Here is a 12,538-nt window from a genome sequence, read left to right as displayed (position 1 = left end):
CTTATGCTATACATTACATCCCGGTTGCTTATTTATTTTACAATTGGAAGTGTGTACTTTTTCTTGGTTGTTGTTGTTAGGGCATCTCTCATTTTTATTGATCAAATGGTTGTTAACAACAATAAAATTCTGTATAGGGGAGTCAATGCTCAATGCACAATCATTAATCCACCCCAAGCCTAGTTTTCGTCAGTCTCCAATCTTCTGAAGCATAACGAACAAGTTCTTACATGGAGAACAAATTCTTACATAGTGAATAAGTTACATGGTGAACAGTACAAGGGCAGTCATCACAGAAACTTTTGGTTTTGCTCATGCATTATGAACTATAAACAGTCAGTTCAAATATGAATACACATTTGATTTTTATACTTGATTTATATGTGGATACCACATTTCTCTCTTTATTATTTTTAATAAGATGCTGAGGTGGTAGGTAGATACAACATAAAGGTAGAAAACATAGTTTAGTGTTGTAAGAGAGCAAATGTAGATGATCAGGTGTGTGCCTGTAGACTATGTGTTAATCCAAGCTAGACAAGGGCAATAAAACATCCACATATGCAGAAGATTTCTCTCAGAACAGGGGGGGTGAGGTTCTAAGCCTCACCTCTGTTGATCCCCAATTTCTCACCTGATGACCCCCCAGCGACTGTGCCTGTCTTAGGTTGTTCCTCCCTTGAGGAATCTTACCCGTCTCTGGCTAACCAGTCATCTTCCGGGGCCACACAGGGAAATGTTAAGTTGGTAAGTGAGAGAGAAGCCTTATTGTTTGAAATGGTTAGCTTTTTATTTCTTTGCATATTTATGCCCTGTGGCTTCTATGCCCAGCATTTGTCTTGAGGTATCTTTACCACTTGGAGGAGTTATGATACTCGGTAAATTTGATATGAGGCACGAATTCTATTTAAGAATTCGTTGTAATTAGGAAGGAAGAAGAAAAGCTATAGAAGTAGCAGGCGGGAGAAAACATGGGAAGATTGATTATTTCTTTGACATATCTTCTTGTAGAGTAACTTCAGCATGTATATATTTTAAGCTACTACTTAAATTGCGCACACACATTAACATAATAGGAGTATAGTTACATAACCAAAGCATACCTGTAATTACCAGCCATCTCCAGTGAAACCAAGAAAACCAGTTAGGCACCCTAGGCATTTGTGAAAACTTATCAATGATATGATGGTTATTATCTAACTGAATTTGAATAGTTTGAGAAAAATCAGACAAATTAAAACAACCCATTCCTGGGCACTGTTCACATCCCATATGTTCTTTTAACAGTAAATAGTCTGTAGTTGTAAGATTTTGGAGCGCTACAATTTGCACTTCTCCTAATTCTTGGTTGAGTTCCAACAGTATAGATCCAGTCAAATTTGTTGTTTTACTGTATGCACAGGCCAGCTTAGATATCTCCTTCATTCCCATGGCAAGTCCAGGAGCTGGTGGGATGAGTGCATCTACAGCTGTAGCAGTGCGTGGATCTTTGTTGGGGTTTTTTGATGATCATCTTCTGGCATGAGTCTTCCCGAGAGTGCTGATGTTGGAAGTTCTCTTTCATATCGTTTCTTAGTTCATTTTCGGGGTAGCCAAATTAGGCTTTGATCCTCTGTATAAACACAAACAGACCCTTTGCCTACACTTTTATATGTCCTTTATATTATTGTGTAGAACTCATTAGAGGTCACCACATAGGAACTGCATTTTTTTTTTTTTAAATCATTAATCTACACTTACATGACGAATACTTACGAATACTTTGTTTACTAGGCTCTCCCCTATACCAGGTCCCCCCTATATACTCCTTTACAGTCACTGTCCATCAGCGTAGCAACCTGTTGTAGAATCACTACTTGTCTTCTCTGTGTTGTACAGCCCTCCCCTTTCTCCCACCCCGCTATGGATGCTAATCTTAATACCCCCCTACTTCTCCCCCCCTTATCCCTCCCTACCCACCCATCCTCCCCAGTCCCTTTCCCTTTGGTACCTGTTAGTCCATTCTTGAGTTCTGTGATTCTGCTGCTGTTTTGTTCCTTCAGTTTTTCCTTTGTTCTTATATTCCACAGATGAGTGAAATCATTTGGTATTTCTCTTTCTCTGCTTGGCTTGTTTCACTGAGCAAAATACCCTCCAGCTCCATCCATGTTGCTGCAAATGGTTGGATTTGCCCTTTTCTTATGGCTGAGTAGTATTCCATTGTGTATATGTACCACATCTTCTTTATCCATTCATCTATCGATGGACATTTAGGTTGCTTCCAATTCTTGGCTATTGTAAATAGTGCTGCGATAAACATAGGGGTGCACTGATCTTTCTCATACTTGATTGCTGCATTCTTAGGGTAAATTCCTAGGAGTGCAATTCCTGGGTCAAATGGTAAGTCTGTTTTGAGCATTTTGATGTACCTCCATACTGCTTTCCACAATGGTTGAACAAGTTTACATTCCCACCAGCAGTGTAGGAGGGTTCCCCTTTCTCCACAGCCTCGCCAACATTTGTTGTTGTTTGTCTTTTGGATGGCAGCCATCCTTACTGGTGTGAGGTGATACCTCATTGTAGTTTTAATTTGCATTTCTCTGATAATTAGCGATGTGGAGCATCTTTTCATGTGTCTGTTGGCCATCTGTATTTCTTTTTTGGAGAACCGTCTGTTCAGTTCCTTTGCCCATTTTTTAATTGGGTTATTTGTTTTTTGTTTGTTGAGGCGTGTGAGCTCTTTATATATTCTGGACGTCAAGCCTTTATCGGATGTGTCATTTTCAAAGATATTCTCCCATACTGTAGGGTTTCTTTTTGTTCTATTGATGGTGTCTTTTGCTGTACAGAAGCTTTTCAGCTTAATATAGTCCCACTTGTTCATTTTTGCTGTTGTTTTCCTTGCCCGGGGAGATATGTTCAAGAAGAGGTCACTCATGTTTATGTCTAAGAGGTTTGTGCCTATGTTTTCTTCCAAGAGTTTAATGGTTTCATGACTTACATTCAGGTCTTTGATCCATTTTGAGTTTACTTTTGTATATGGGGTTAGACGATGGTCCAGTTTCATTCTCCTACATGTAGCTGTCCAGTTTTGCCAGCACCATCTGTTGAAGAGACTGTCATTTCGCCATTGTATGTCCATGGCTCCTTTATCAAATATTAATTGACCATATATGTCTGAGTTAATGTCTGGATTCTCTAGTCTGTTCCATTGGTCTGTGGCTCTGTTCTTGTGCCAGTACCAAATTGTCTTGATTACTATGGCTTTATAATAGAGCTTGAAGTTGGGGAGTGAGATCCCCCCTACTTTATTCTTCTTTCTCAGGATTGCTTTGGCTATTCGGGGTCTTTGGTGGTTCCATATGAATTTTTGAATTATTTGATCCAGTTCATTGAAGAATGTTGCTGGTAGTTTCATAGGGATTGCATCAAATCTGTATATTGCTTTGGGCAGGATGGCCATTTTGACGATATTAATTCTTCCTAGCCATGAGCATGGGATGCGTTTCCATCTGTTAGTGTCCCCTTGAATTTCTTTTAAGAGTGACTTGTAGTTTTCAGAATATAAGTCTTTCACTTCTTTGGTTAGGTTTATTCCTAGGTATTTTATTTTTTTTGATGCAATTGTGAATGGAGTTGTTTTCCTGATTTCTCTTTCTGTTGGTTCATTGTTGGTATATAGGAAAGCCACAGATTTCTGTGTGTTGATTTTGTATCCTGCAACTTTGCTGTATTCCGATATCAGTTCTAGTAGTTCTGGGGTGGAGTCTTTAGGGTTTTTTATGTACAGTATCATGTCATCTGCAAATAGTGACAGTTTGACTTCTTCTTTGCCAATCTGGATTCCTTGTATTTTTTTGTTTTGTCTGATTGCCGTGGCTAGGACCTCTAGTACAATGTTAAATAACAGTGGGGAGAGTGGGCATCCCTGTCTAGTTCCCGATCTCAGCGGAAATGCTTTCAGCTTCTCGCTATTCAATATAATGTTGGCTGTGGGTTTTTCATAGATGGCCTTTATTATGTTGAGGTACTTGCCCTCTATTCCCATTTTGCTGAGAGTTTTTATTATGAATGGATGTTGAACTTTGTCAAATGCTTTTTCAGCATCTATGGAGATGATCATGTGGTTTTTGTCTTTCTTTTTGTTGATGTGGTGGATGATATTGATGGACTTTCGAATGTTGTGCCATCCTTGCATCCCTGGGATGAATCCCACTTGGTCATGGTGTACGATGGTTTTGATGTATTTTTGAATTCGGTTTGCTAAAATTTTGTTGAGTATTTTTGCGTCTACGTTCATCAGGGATATTGGTCTATAGTTTTCTTTTTTGGTGGTGTCTTTGCCTGGTTTTGGTATTAGGGTGATGTTAGCTTCATAGAATGAGTTTGGGAGTATCCCCTCCTCTTCTATTTCTTGGAAAACTTTAAGGAGAATGGGTATTATGTCTTCCCTGTATGTCTGATAAAATTCCGAGGTAAATCCATCTGGCCCGGGGGTTTTGTTCTTTGGTAGTTTTTTGATTACCGCTTCAATTTCGTTGCTGGTAATTGGTCTGTTTAGATTTTCTGTTTCTTTTTGGGTCAGTCTTGGAAGGTTGTATTTTTCTAGGAAGTTGTCCATTTCTCCTAGGTTTCCCAGCTTGTTAGCATATAGGTTTTCATAGTAGTCTCTAATAATTCTTTGTATTTCTGCGGGATCTGTTGTGATTTTTCCTTTCTCATTTCTGATACTGTTGATTTGTGTTGACTCTCTTTTCCTCTTAATAAGTCTGGCTAGAGGCTTATCTATTTTGTTTATTTTCTCGAAGAACCAGCTCTTGGTTTCATTGATTTTTGCTATTGTTTTATTCTTCTCAATTTTATTTATTTCTTCTCTGATCTTTATTATGTCCCTCCTTCTGCTGACCTTAGGCCTCATTTGTTCTTCTTTTTCCAATTTCGATAGTTGTGACATTAGACCGTTCATTTGGGATTGCTCTTCCTTTTTTAAATATGCTTGGAGTGCTATATACTTTCCTCTTAAGACTGCTTTTGCTGCGTCCCACAGAAGTTGGGGCTTAGTGTTGTTGTTGTCATTTGTTTCCATATATTGCTGGATCTCCATTTTGATTTGGTCATTGATCCATTGATTATTTAGGAGCGTGTTGTTTAGCCTCCATGTGTTTGTGAGCCTTTTTGCTTTCTTTGAACAGTTTATTTCTAGTTTAATGCCTTTGTGGTCTGAAAAGTTGGTTGGTAGGATTTCAATCTTTTGGAATTTACTGAGGCTCTTTTTGTGTCCTAGTATGTGGTCTATTCTGGAGAATGTTCCATGTGCACTTGAGAAGAACGTGTATCCTGTTGCTTTTGGATGTAGAGTTCTGTAGATGTCTATTAGGTCCATCTGTTCTAGTGTGTTGTTCAGTGCCTCTGTGTCCTTACTTATTTTCTGTCTGGTGGATCTGTCCTTTGGAGTGAGTGGTGTGTTGAAGTCTCCTAGAATGAATGCATTGCATTCTATTTCCTCCTTTAGTTCTGTTAATATTTGTTTCAGGTATGTTGGTGCTCCTGTATTGGGTGCATATATATTTATAATGGTTATATCCTCTTGATGGACTGAGCCCTTTATCATTATGTAATGTCCTTCTTTGTCTTTTGTTACTTTCTTTATTTTGAAGTCTGTTTTGTCTGATACCAGAATTGCAACACCTGCTTTCTTCTCTCTGTTGTTTGCTTGAAATATCTTTTTCCATCCCTTGACTTTAAGTCTGTGCGCGTCTTTGGGTTTGAGGTGAGTCTCTTGTAAGCAGCATATGGATGGATCTTGCTTTTTTATCCATTCTATTACTCTGTGTCTTTTGATTGGTGCATTCAGTCCATTTACATTTAGGGTGATTATTGAAAGGTATGAATTTATTGCCATTGCAGGCTTTAAGTTTGTGGTTACCAAAGGTTTAGGGTTAGCTTCTTTACTGTCTTACTGTCTAACTTAACTCGCTTGTTGAGCTATTATAAACACAATCTGATGATTCTTTATTTCTCTCCCTTCTTATTCCTCCTCCTCCCTTCTTCATATGTTGGGTGTTTTGTTGTGTGCTCTTTTTAGGAGTGCTCCCATCTAGAGCAGTCCCTGTAGGATGCCCTGTAGAGGTGGTTTGTGGGAGGCAAATTCCCTCAACTTTTGCTTGTCTGGGAATTGTTTAATCCCTCCTTCATATTTAAATGATATTCGTGCTGGATACAGTAGTCTTGGTTCGAGGCCCTTCTGTTTCATTGCATTAAGTATATCATGCCATTCTCTTCTGGCCTGTAGGGTTTCTGTTGAGAAGTCTGATGATAGCCTGATGGGTTTTCCTTTGTAGGTAACCTTTTTTTTCTCTCTGGCTGCTTGTAATACTTTGTCCTTGTCTTTGATCTTTGCCATTTTAATTATTATGTGTCTTGGTGTTGCCCTCCTTGGATCCCTTGTCATGGGAGTTCTGTGTACCTCTGTGGTCTGAGAGGCCATTTCTTCCCCTAGTTTGGGGAAATTTTCAGCAATTATTTCTTCAAAGACATTTTCTATCCCCTTTTCTCTCTCTACTTCTTCTGGAATGCCTATGATTCTTAAATTATTTCTTTTATATTGATCACTCAGCTCTCTTAAAATTCTTTCATTCCTGGAGATCCTTTTATCTCTCTCTGCATCAGCTTCTCTGCGTTCCTGTTCTCTGTTTTCTAGTCCATTAATGGTCTCTTGCATCTCGTCCATTCTGTTTTGAAGTCCTTCCAGAGCTTGTTTTATTTCTGAATTCTCCTTCCTTAGTTCTTGCATATTTCTCTGCAAGTCCATCAGCATGGTTATGACTTTTGTTTTGAATTCTTTTTCAGGTAGACTGGCTAAATCTATCTCCCCAGATTCCTTCTCAGGGGAAGATGTAGCAGATGCCGAAGCTGTCTGGGTTAGTCTTGTCTGAATCATATTTTTTTGCCTTTTCATGTTGACAGGTGCTATTGACTGTCAGCTGGGAGGGCCAAAATTTTCACTTACTACTGGCCTTTCTTTACTGGGGCAACTGCGACCCCTAGTGGCTTGTGTTGGGTAATTGCGTGTAGAGTGGGTCTTTGTGTCTTGCCTGGCCGGAAGGGAGAAATTTCCCTTTCTGTGGGCGGAATTTGTCTCAGGCTGCTTCTCTGCTTTCGCAGCGCCCGGTGGGGTGATGGATGGGGGGGCTGCTTGACTGTTTGCCTCCGTGAGGGGTCTCAGAGCTGTTGCCCAGGGGGTTAGTGCACCCGGTTTTCCCTGTAATTTCCAGCTGCTGTACTGTGACCTGGGTTGTTTCCGTCAAGCTGTTAAGTCCCTGTCCCTTTAAGACTTTCAAAAAAGCCCCCGCTTTTCTTTGTCACAGGGGCATCAGCTTCAGCACCCGCTCTGAGGTCTACCCCCTGTTCTCCCAGTATCCAGGGCCCCCTGGGCATATACTGTGTCTGCGCTCTGGCCCGGATGGCTGGGGCTGGGTGTTCGGCAGTCCTGGGCTCCGTCTCCCTCCCGCTCTGCCTATTGTTCTCCCGCCGGGAGCTGGGGGGAGGGGCGCTCGCGTCCCGCAGGGCCGGGGCTTGTATCTTACCCCTTTCACCAGTCGCTGGGTTCTCGCTGGTGTAGCTGCAGTCTGGCCACTGTCCTGCGTCTTCTGGTCTCTCTTTTAGGGCTAGTTGTGTTTGTTGTATTTTCAAAAGTATATATGTTTTTGGGAGGAGATTCCCACTGTCCTACTCACGCCGCCATGTTGGCTCCGCCCTCACTCTCTTTATTATTTTTAATAAGATGCTGAAGTGGTAGGTAGATACAACATAAAGGTAGAAAACATAGTTTAGTGTTGTAAGAGAGCAAATGTAGATGATCAGGTGTGTGCCTGTAGACTATGTGTTAATCCAAGCTAGACAAGGGCAATAAAACATCCACATATGCAGAAGATTTCTCTCAGAACAGGGGGGGTGAGGTTCTAAGCCTCACCTCTGTTGATCCCCAATTTCTCACCTGATGACCCCCCTGCGACTGTGCCTGTCATGACTACAATTCTTAAGAGACTATATTTTCATGTGAAAATCCAAGGTGTTGCTTTTGCTGTTTTAAGAAAACTGCTGTGAGTTAACATGTTAAACTAGATAGACCTACCCATTAGAACATGAAGATGGCTTCAGCTTGAGTTTTCCTTTCTGATTTATATGTACTAATAGCTTTATTCTTTTAAATATTTTTAACCAGGTGGTGTTATGTTTGGTGATAAAGTAAGCTGCATCAGTACTTTGCCAAATATCTTGACAAAAGCTGGAAAATGTGTCCAGCTTTTCTTTGAACATCGCTTCCCCTCCCTCATGGCAATGCTCCCTACTGACTTTAGAACCACAGATCCTTTCAGTTCATATACCTAGGTCATACCAGGTAAAATGAGGTTGGAAATGCAATTACCAGGGGCAAGTGCAATGAAAACTCCACACTGGAACCATCCATTATTTTCAGACACTCATGAATGTTTTTCTCTTGTGAGGGAATGTTTGTGTGTGGTTTCAGTGATCGTAAGACTCTAGCAAAAGGGATTTTTCATCTCTTTATTATTTTATATTTTTCAAAAGAAAACATTGAAACATTTAAATGGGTGACTATGTAATTCATAAAAAGATTGAACGAGAACTGTAACCTAATATGAAACAAAAAGGACTTGTTAGGGATTTTCAAGATGTTGCTCAAGTAATGTCTATGAAATAAAGATTTCTAGAAATGAAAAATAATCTGTGAATAATAAATTATTATTGGTAGGGGAAAAAAAACTAAGGAGAAGTAGAAAAAGCACAACCTTACAAGGCTTGTAGCCAACACAAATGTCATCTACAGAGTAGTTTTATACTTATTCTACTTGACCAAGTCTCTTGGGTCCTGTCTCTGGATAAATAGCTTTTACTACTAAAGTGATTACAAATGAAAAAGTGGCTACTAAAGTGACTGCTATCCTCAGGAATTTGAACCAGTTGGGATAATGTGGCCAGGAGAGAAAAAGTTCAGTGTGTAATGCTATCCCCAAACCTATTATTACTGTGACTATAGCTTCACTGAGTCTTTCAGAAATAAGGAAAGCAAACCATGAAAACAAAACAGGAACTATACTGTTAGCTAAATTGAGGAAGTCTGGTTTGGCTGCACTACCTTCTGGAAGAGCAAAACCCCATCTGATCCCTCCCAAGAAAGATAGGAAACTGGCTCCATAAGCCATCTGAGTAAAAGCTAATATGGGGACATAAGTCTTTGTCATCACCATGACCAATGGTGGAGCAATGAAGGGGATTAGTCCTGCCAGAGTTATGTATAATGCTGACTTTGGGCTGTCAGGCAAGTAAGTGATGGTGCTTGGAGGCCTGGATGGAAGTACTGCTTGCTTCTGCTTATTTTTTAAGCTGCAAAGCGAAGTATGATAGTACTGTGTTTTGTTCACACACACTGGAAGTGATGAGAAAAGCCAAGGCCTTAGAAACAAAGGGGAAAAGTTCTGCTGGAGGTATGTCTTGAAAGAAACTGTTTCTGTTTTCTTGCTGGCTCCTAGTGGGACTGTGAAAGGGTACTTCCGCATCTATAGAGAAAAATCAAACCAGAAGACAGAAACAGATTTTTTAAAATCACCAAATGTCATAGTTAATCTGAAACAATATAAAAACAAACCATTTGCTTTCTCTTAGCCCACTGAAGTTTGTCCAACAGAAAAGTTGGACAACAGGGTGATGTTATTCAGGAGATGTCAATTACTGGTTAAGACTATACAACATGCAAAAGTAACTACTGAATAGAAACTGGTTATATTTTTACACCTACCATGAATCTTATTCCATGACAGAAATATCTGAAAGAGGAACAGGTAAAGACTATGTCTTTAGTATTTGGCTAAACTGCCTGTTCTGTTTATAAATTGCAAAAGCAGAAACATTAATTACTGTGGGAGAGCTATTTTATGTAAAAAGCAACCTTTCAATTTAGCTTTATAGACACTGCATACTTTTCATTGCTACATGCCTTTCTACACGTTTGTGCCTAGAATTACAGCTTACTACTTTTATGCCTAGGGAACTTTCAAAATTCATCTTGAAGTTTTCTCCAATCTGATTTATTACTCCTATAAGCAAGTACCCTATGCACACTTACATCTTTATTCTCAGTGAATTAAAATCATGTGTTTGTCTCAGTAGACTTCAGAGTCAGGACCATATTTTTTTCTTTGCCTCAAAAGAAAAATCCCCAGTGCCTTTCATGGTACACGGCCAAAGCAATAACCTTTCCTGCTGATTATTTAGTGAACAGATTCTAGACTTCAACTAGTAAACAGATCAACCGTAACCCAAAGAATTAGATGAAGGGGGAAATGAAACAATTAAGAATCTTGGTGACTCCACAAACTTCTAGGAATGATTCCATCTCAGGCCTTTTTTCCTTTTTGTCTAGAATGTTCTTCCCTAAGCTACCTGCATGGTCCATTTCCTCATTTCTGACCACCATATTTATAAGTGCAATCCTCAGCCTATAGTTGACACTCCTTATTCTCCTTTCCTGTTTTATAGTTCTCCACAGCACTTACTACTTGACATATGAAATATTTTATGTATTTGTGTTTTGCCCACCCTTTCCCCCACCACCTGAATATATGAAGATAAGGATTTTTGTCTTTTTTTTTTTTTTCTTTCACTGCTATTGCCCCAGCCAAGCTGTACTTGGCAAGCAGTGCTCAAATATTTGCTGAATAAACCAACCTTTGGAGATGCTAGAGAAAACTTATGGATAAAGTGAAGCATACTGGGTCCGATTGAAAGTCTTGCTCAGGAAGATGCCAGGTAGTTCTGATCAGTGTATTTTTTCAGTCAAGTGGAGAGGCTCAATCAGAAGCATACTGCTGTGTACAAAACAAAATATTTAATTTTCTTCATTTTATATAGTTTTTAAAAAGTAAACTCCTGAGGATTTCTTCCATATATAATAGTTTCCTTTGAAAACACTCATTAATGTTTTCCTAAAATCATTAATAAATTAAGTAAACAGATTGTTTTCTTCTCTGAACTGTTCTGTTCGCTTTTGCCGTTCGGTGTAACAAAGAGAAATGCACACAGACAGAAGATCTGGATTTTACAAAAACACCTCTCCATCATTTCTCAGCTGTGAGACCTTGCATAAATCGCTTTGTTGAAGTGCCAGTTTTTTCATCTTTAAAACTGAAGGTCAAAGCTTCTCTGTTCTCTTTTTTGTCCTTTGGTTCTCTATTTTGGGGCTTAAGAGTTTACTGCTCAAAATAATGATAGTAGCAATCAATACAACTTAGCTGTGAACCAGGAATTGTAACTGTGTTTTATATGCATTAACTCATTAAATACAATAACCTCATCCGACTGGTGCAGAAAGACAGTATAGCCTGTTAAGAGTGCAGACTTTGAAGTCAAACAATCTGGGTTGGAATCCTGGCTCCACCACTTATTAGCAACGTGACTTTGGACAAATGATTTAACCTTGTGGTGCAGTTCACTCACCGTTCAAATAATAATTATAGGATCTTGTAAAAATTAAATGAGTTAATACATGTAAAAAGATGAAGACTGTCCCTGATACAAAGTAACCACTCAAAAAAAATTAGCTATTGGTCCCACCTTACACAAGATAAGAACCCTGTCTATTTTAAGCAGCCAGTAAGTGGCTAAGTGAGAGTATGAATCCAGATCTTACATGAGTCCCATTCTGAACCAGGAGAATGAGGTGTCTAAAAAAATCCAAAACCCCCAGTTGCTGCTTAATTTAAAAATTTAATGAACTAATTTATCACAGCATCGAGATAAAACTGGGTCGAGAAATCCTGTATACCAGTGTCTTCATTCTATACACAGGAAGCAAGAATACAGGGAGTTAAATTATCCTGGCCCTCTGAGTTTATCTTGGATGACACCCACATCCACTACCTGACTCCCAAACATACATATCTACAGGGCCCAAACACTCACTTTTGCTAAAAATCACCTGTGTAAGGGCTTTACAGGCCACCCCCACTTAAAATCTCAACGCTTCGCTCCACCTTTGAAACTCCTTACGCACTGTGACACGTCCTTTCCAACTCATGGATATTAAAGCGAAAAAGTGCCTGAAGCTCGGGAACGGCAACAGGTAAGGAATTAAGGACAGAGCCAAGTGTTGGTTAATCAGCTCAATTTAGGTGACGCTCAGTATTTCCCCAAAGCATAGAGTTGGAAATTCCGTCTTATGACATCCGAGAAAAGGGACGGAGTCTGGACACACAGCTCCTCCGAAACTTTGCCTACAGTGCTCGCGGCTTCTATTTACCCTCAAACTTTGGTGCTCCCCTTTCAACCTGCACCTGTGGAAGCAGGTTTCCACTTACTTGCCAGCGTCGCGCGGAAAATCGGAAGCTAAGCACTAAGAACAGTAAGGTATTCGTGAAAAGGCACTTCCGGCAGATGGGGTTATTAGTCTCCCAGTTCCTGTGAGCCGTAAAAAATGAGTCCGGGTGGAGATTTGACCAGCGCCAACTAGTTCCCATGACCGGCTTTCCGTCTTGGACCA

The 12,538-nt window shown here is 39.8% G+C and overlaps 2 protein-coding genes across 3 annotated transcripts in view; one reads left to right on the top strand and one right to left on the bottom strand.

Moving 5' to 3' along the window:
• Positions 1–12,538, top strand: part of IPP (intracisternal A particle-promoted polypeptide) — a 51,689-nt gene that overhangs the window by 38,420 nt on the left and 731 nt on the right. The gene's annotated exons all lie outside the window — the stretch shown is intronic.
• On the bottom strand, positions 8,534–12,480 carry TMEM69 (transmembrane protein 69). 2 transcript variants are annotated; one of them, XM_036893083.2, is made up of 3 exons: positions 12,357–12,480; positions 10,729–10,868; positions 8,534–9,560 (listed from the first exon to the last, which is right to left on the bottom strand). In XM_036893083.2, the coding sequence occupies exons 2-3, from the start codon at positions 10,768–10,770 to the stop codon at positions 8,844–8,846; spliced, it is 759 nt and encodes a 252-aa protein (XP_036748978.1). In that variant the 5' UTR covers positions 10,771–10,868; positions 12,357–12,480; the 3' UTR covers positions 8,534–8,843. The 2 variants fall into 2 exon arrangements, with proteins under 2 accessions (XP_036748978.1, XP_036748979.1); XM_036893084.2 differs by having other exon boundaries at positions 10,729–10,865; positions 12,357–12,454.

Source organism: Manis pentadactyla, chromosome 4 (genome assembly GCF_030020395.1).
Source record: "Manis pentadactyla isolate mManPen7 chromosome 4, mManPen7.hap1, whole genome shotgun sequence".
NCBI lineage: Eukaryota > Metazoa > Chordata > Mammalia > Pholidota > Manidae > Manis > Manis pentadactyla.
This window is presented reverse-complemented; position numbering and strand designations above follow the sequence as displayed.

Bases quoted from the DNA above. Each gene is read 5' to 3' on its own strand.
- TMEM69 (XM_036893083.2), bottom strand. From the start codon at position 10,770: ATGCTTCACTTTATCCATAAGTTTTCTCTAGCATCTCCAAAG. The intron at 9,561-10,728 runs GTTGGTTTATTC...TTTTCTCTATAG, and splicing joins TTTCTCTAGCATCTCCAAAG to ATGCGGAAGTACCCTTTCAC.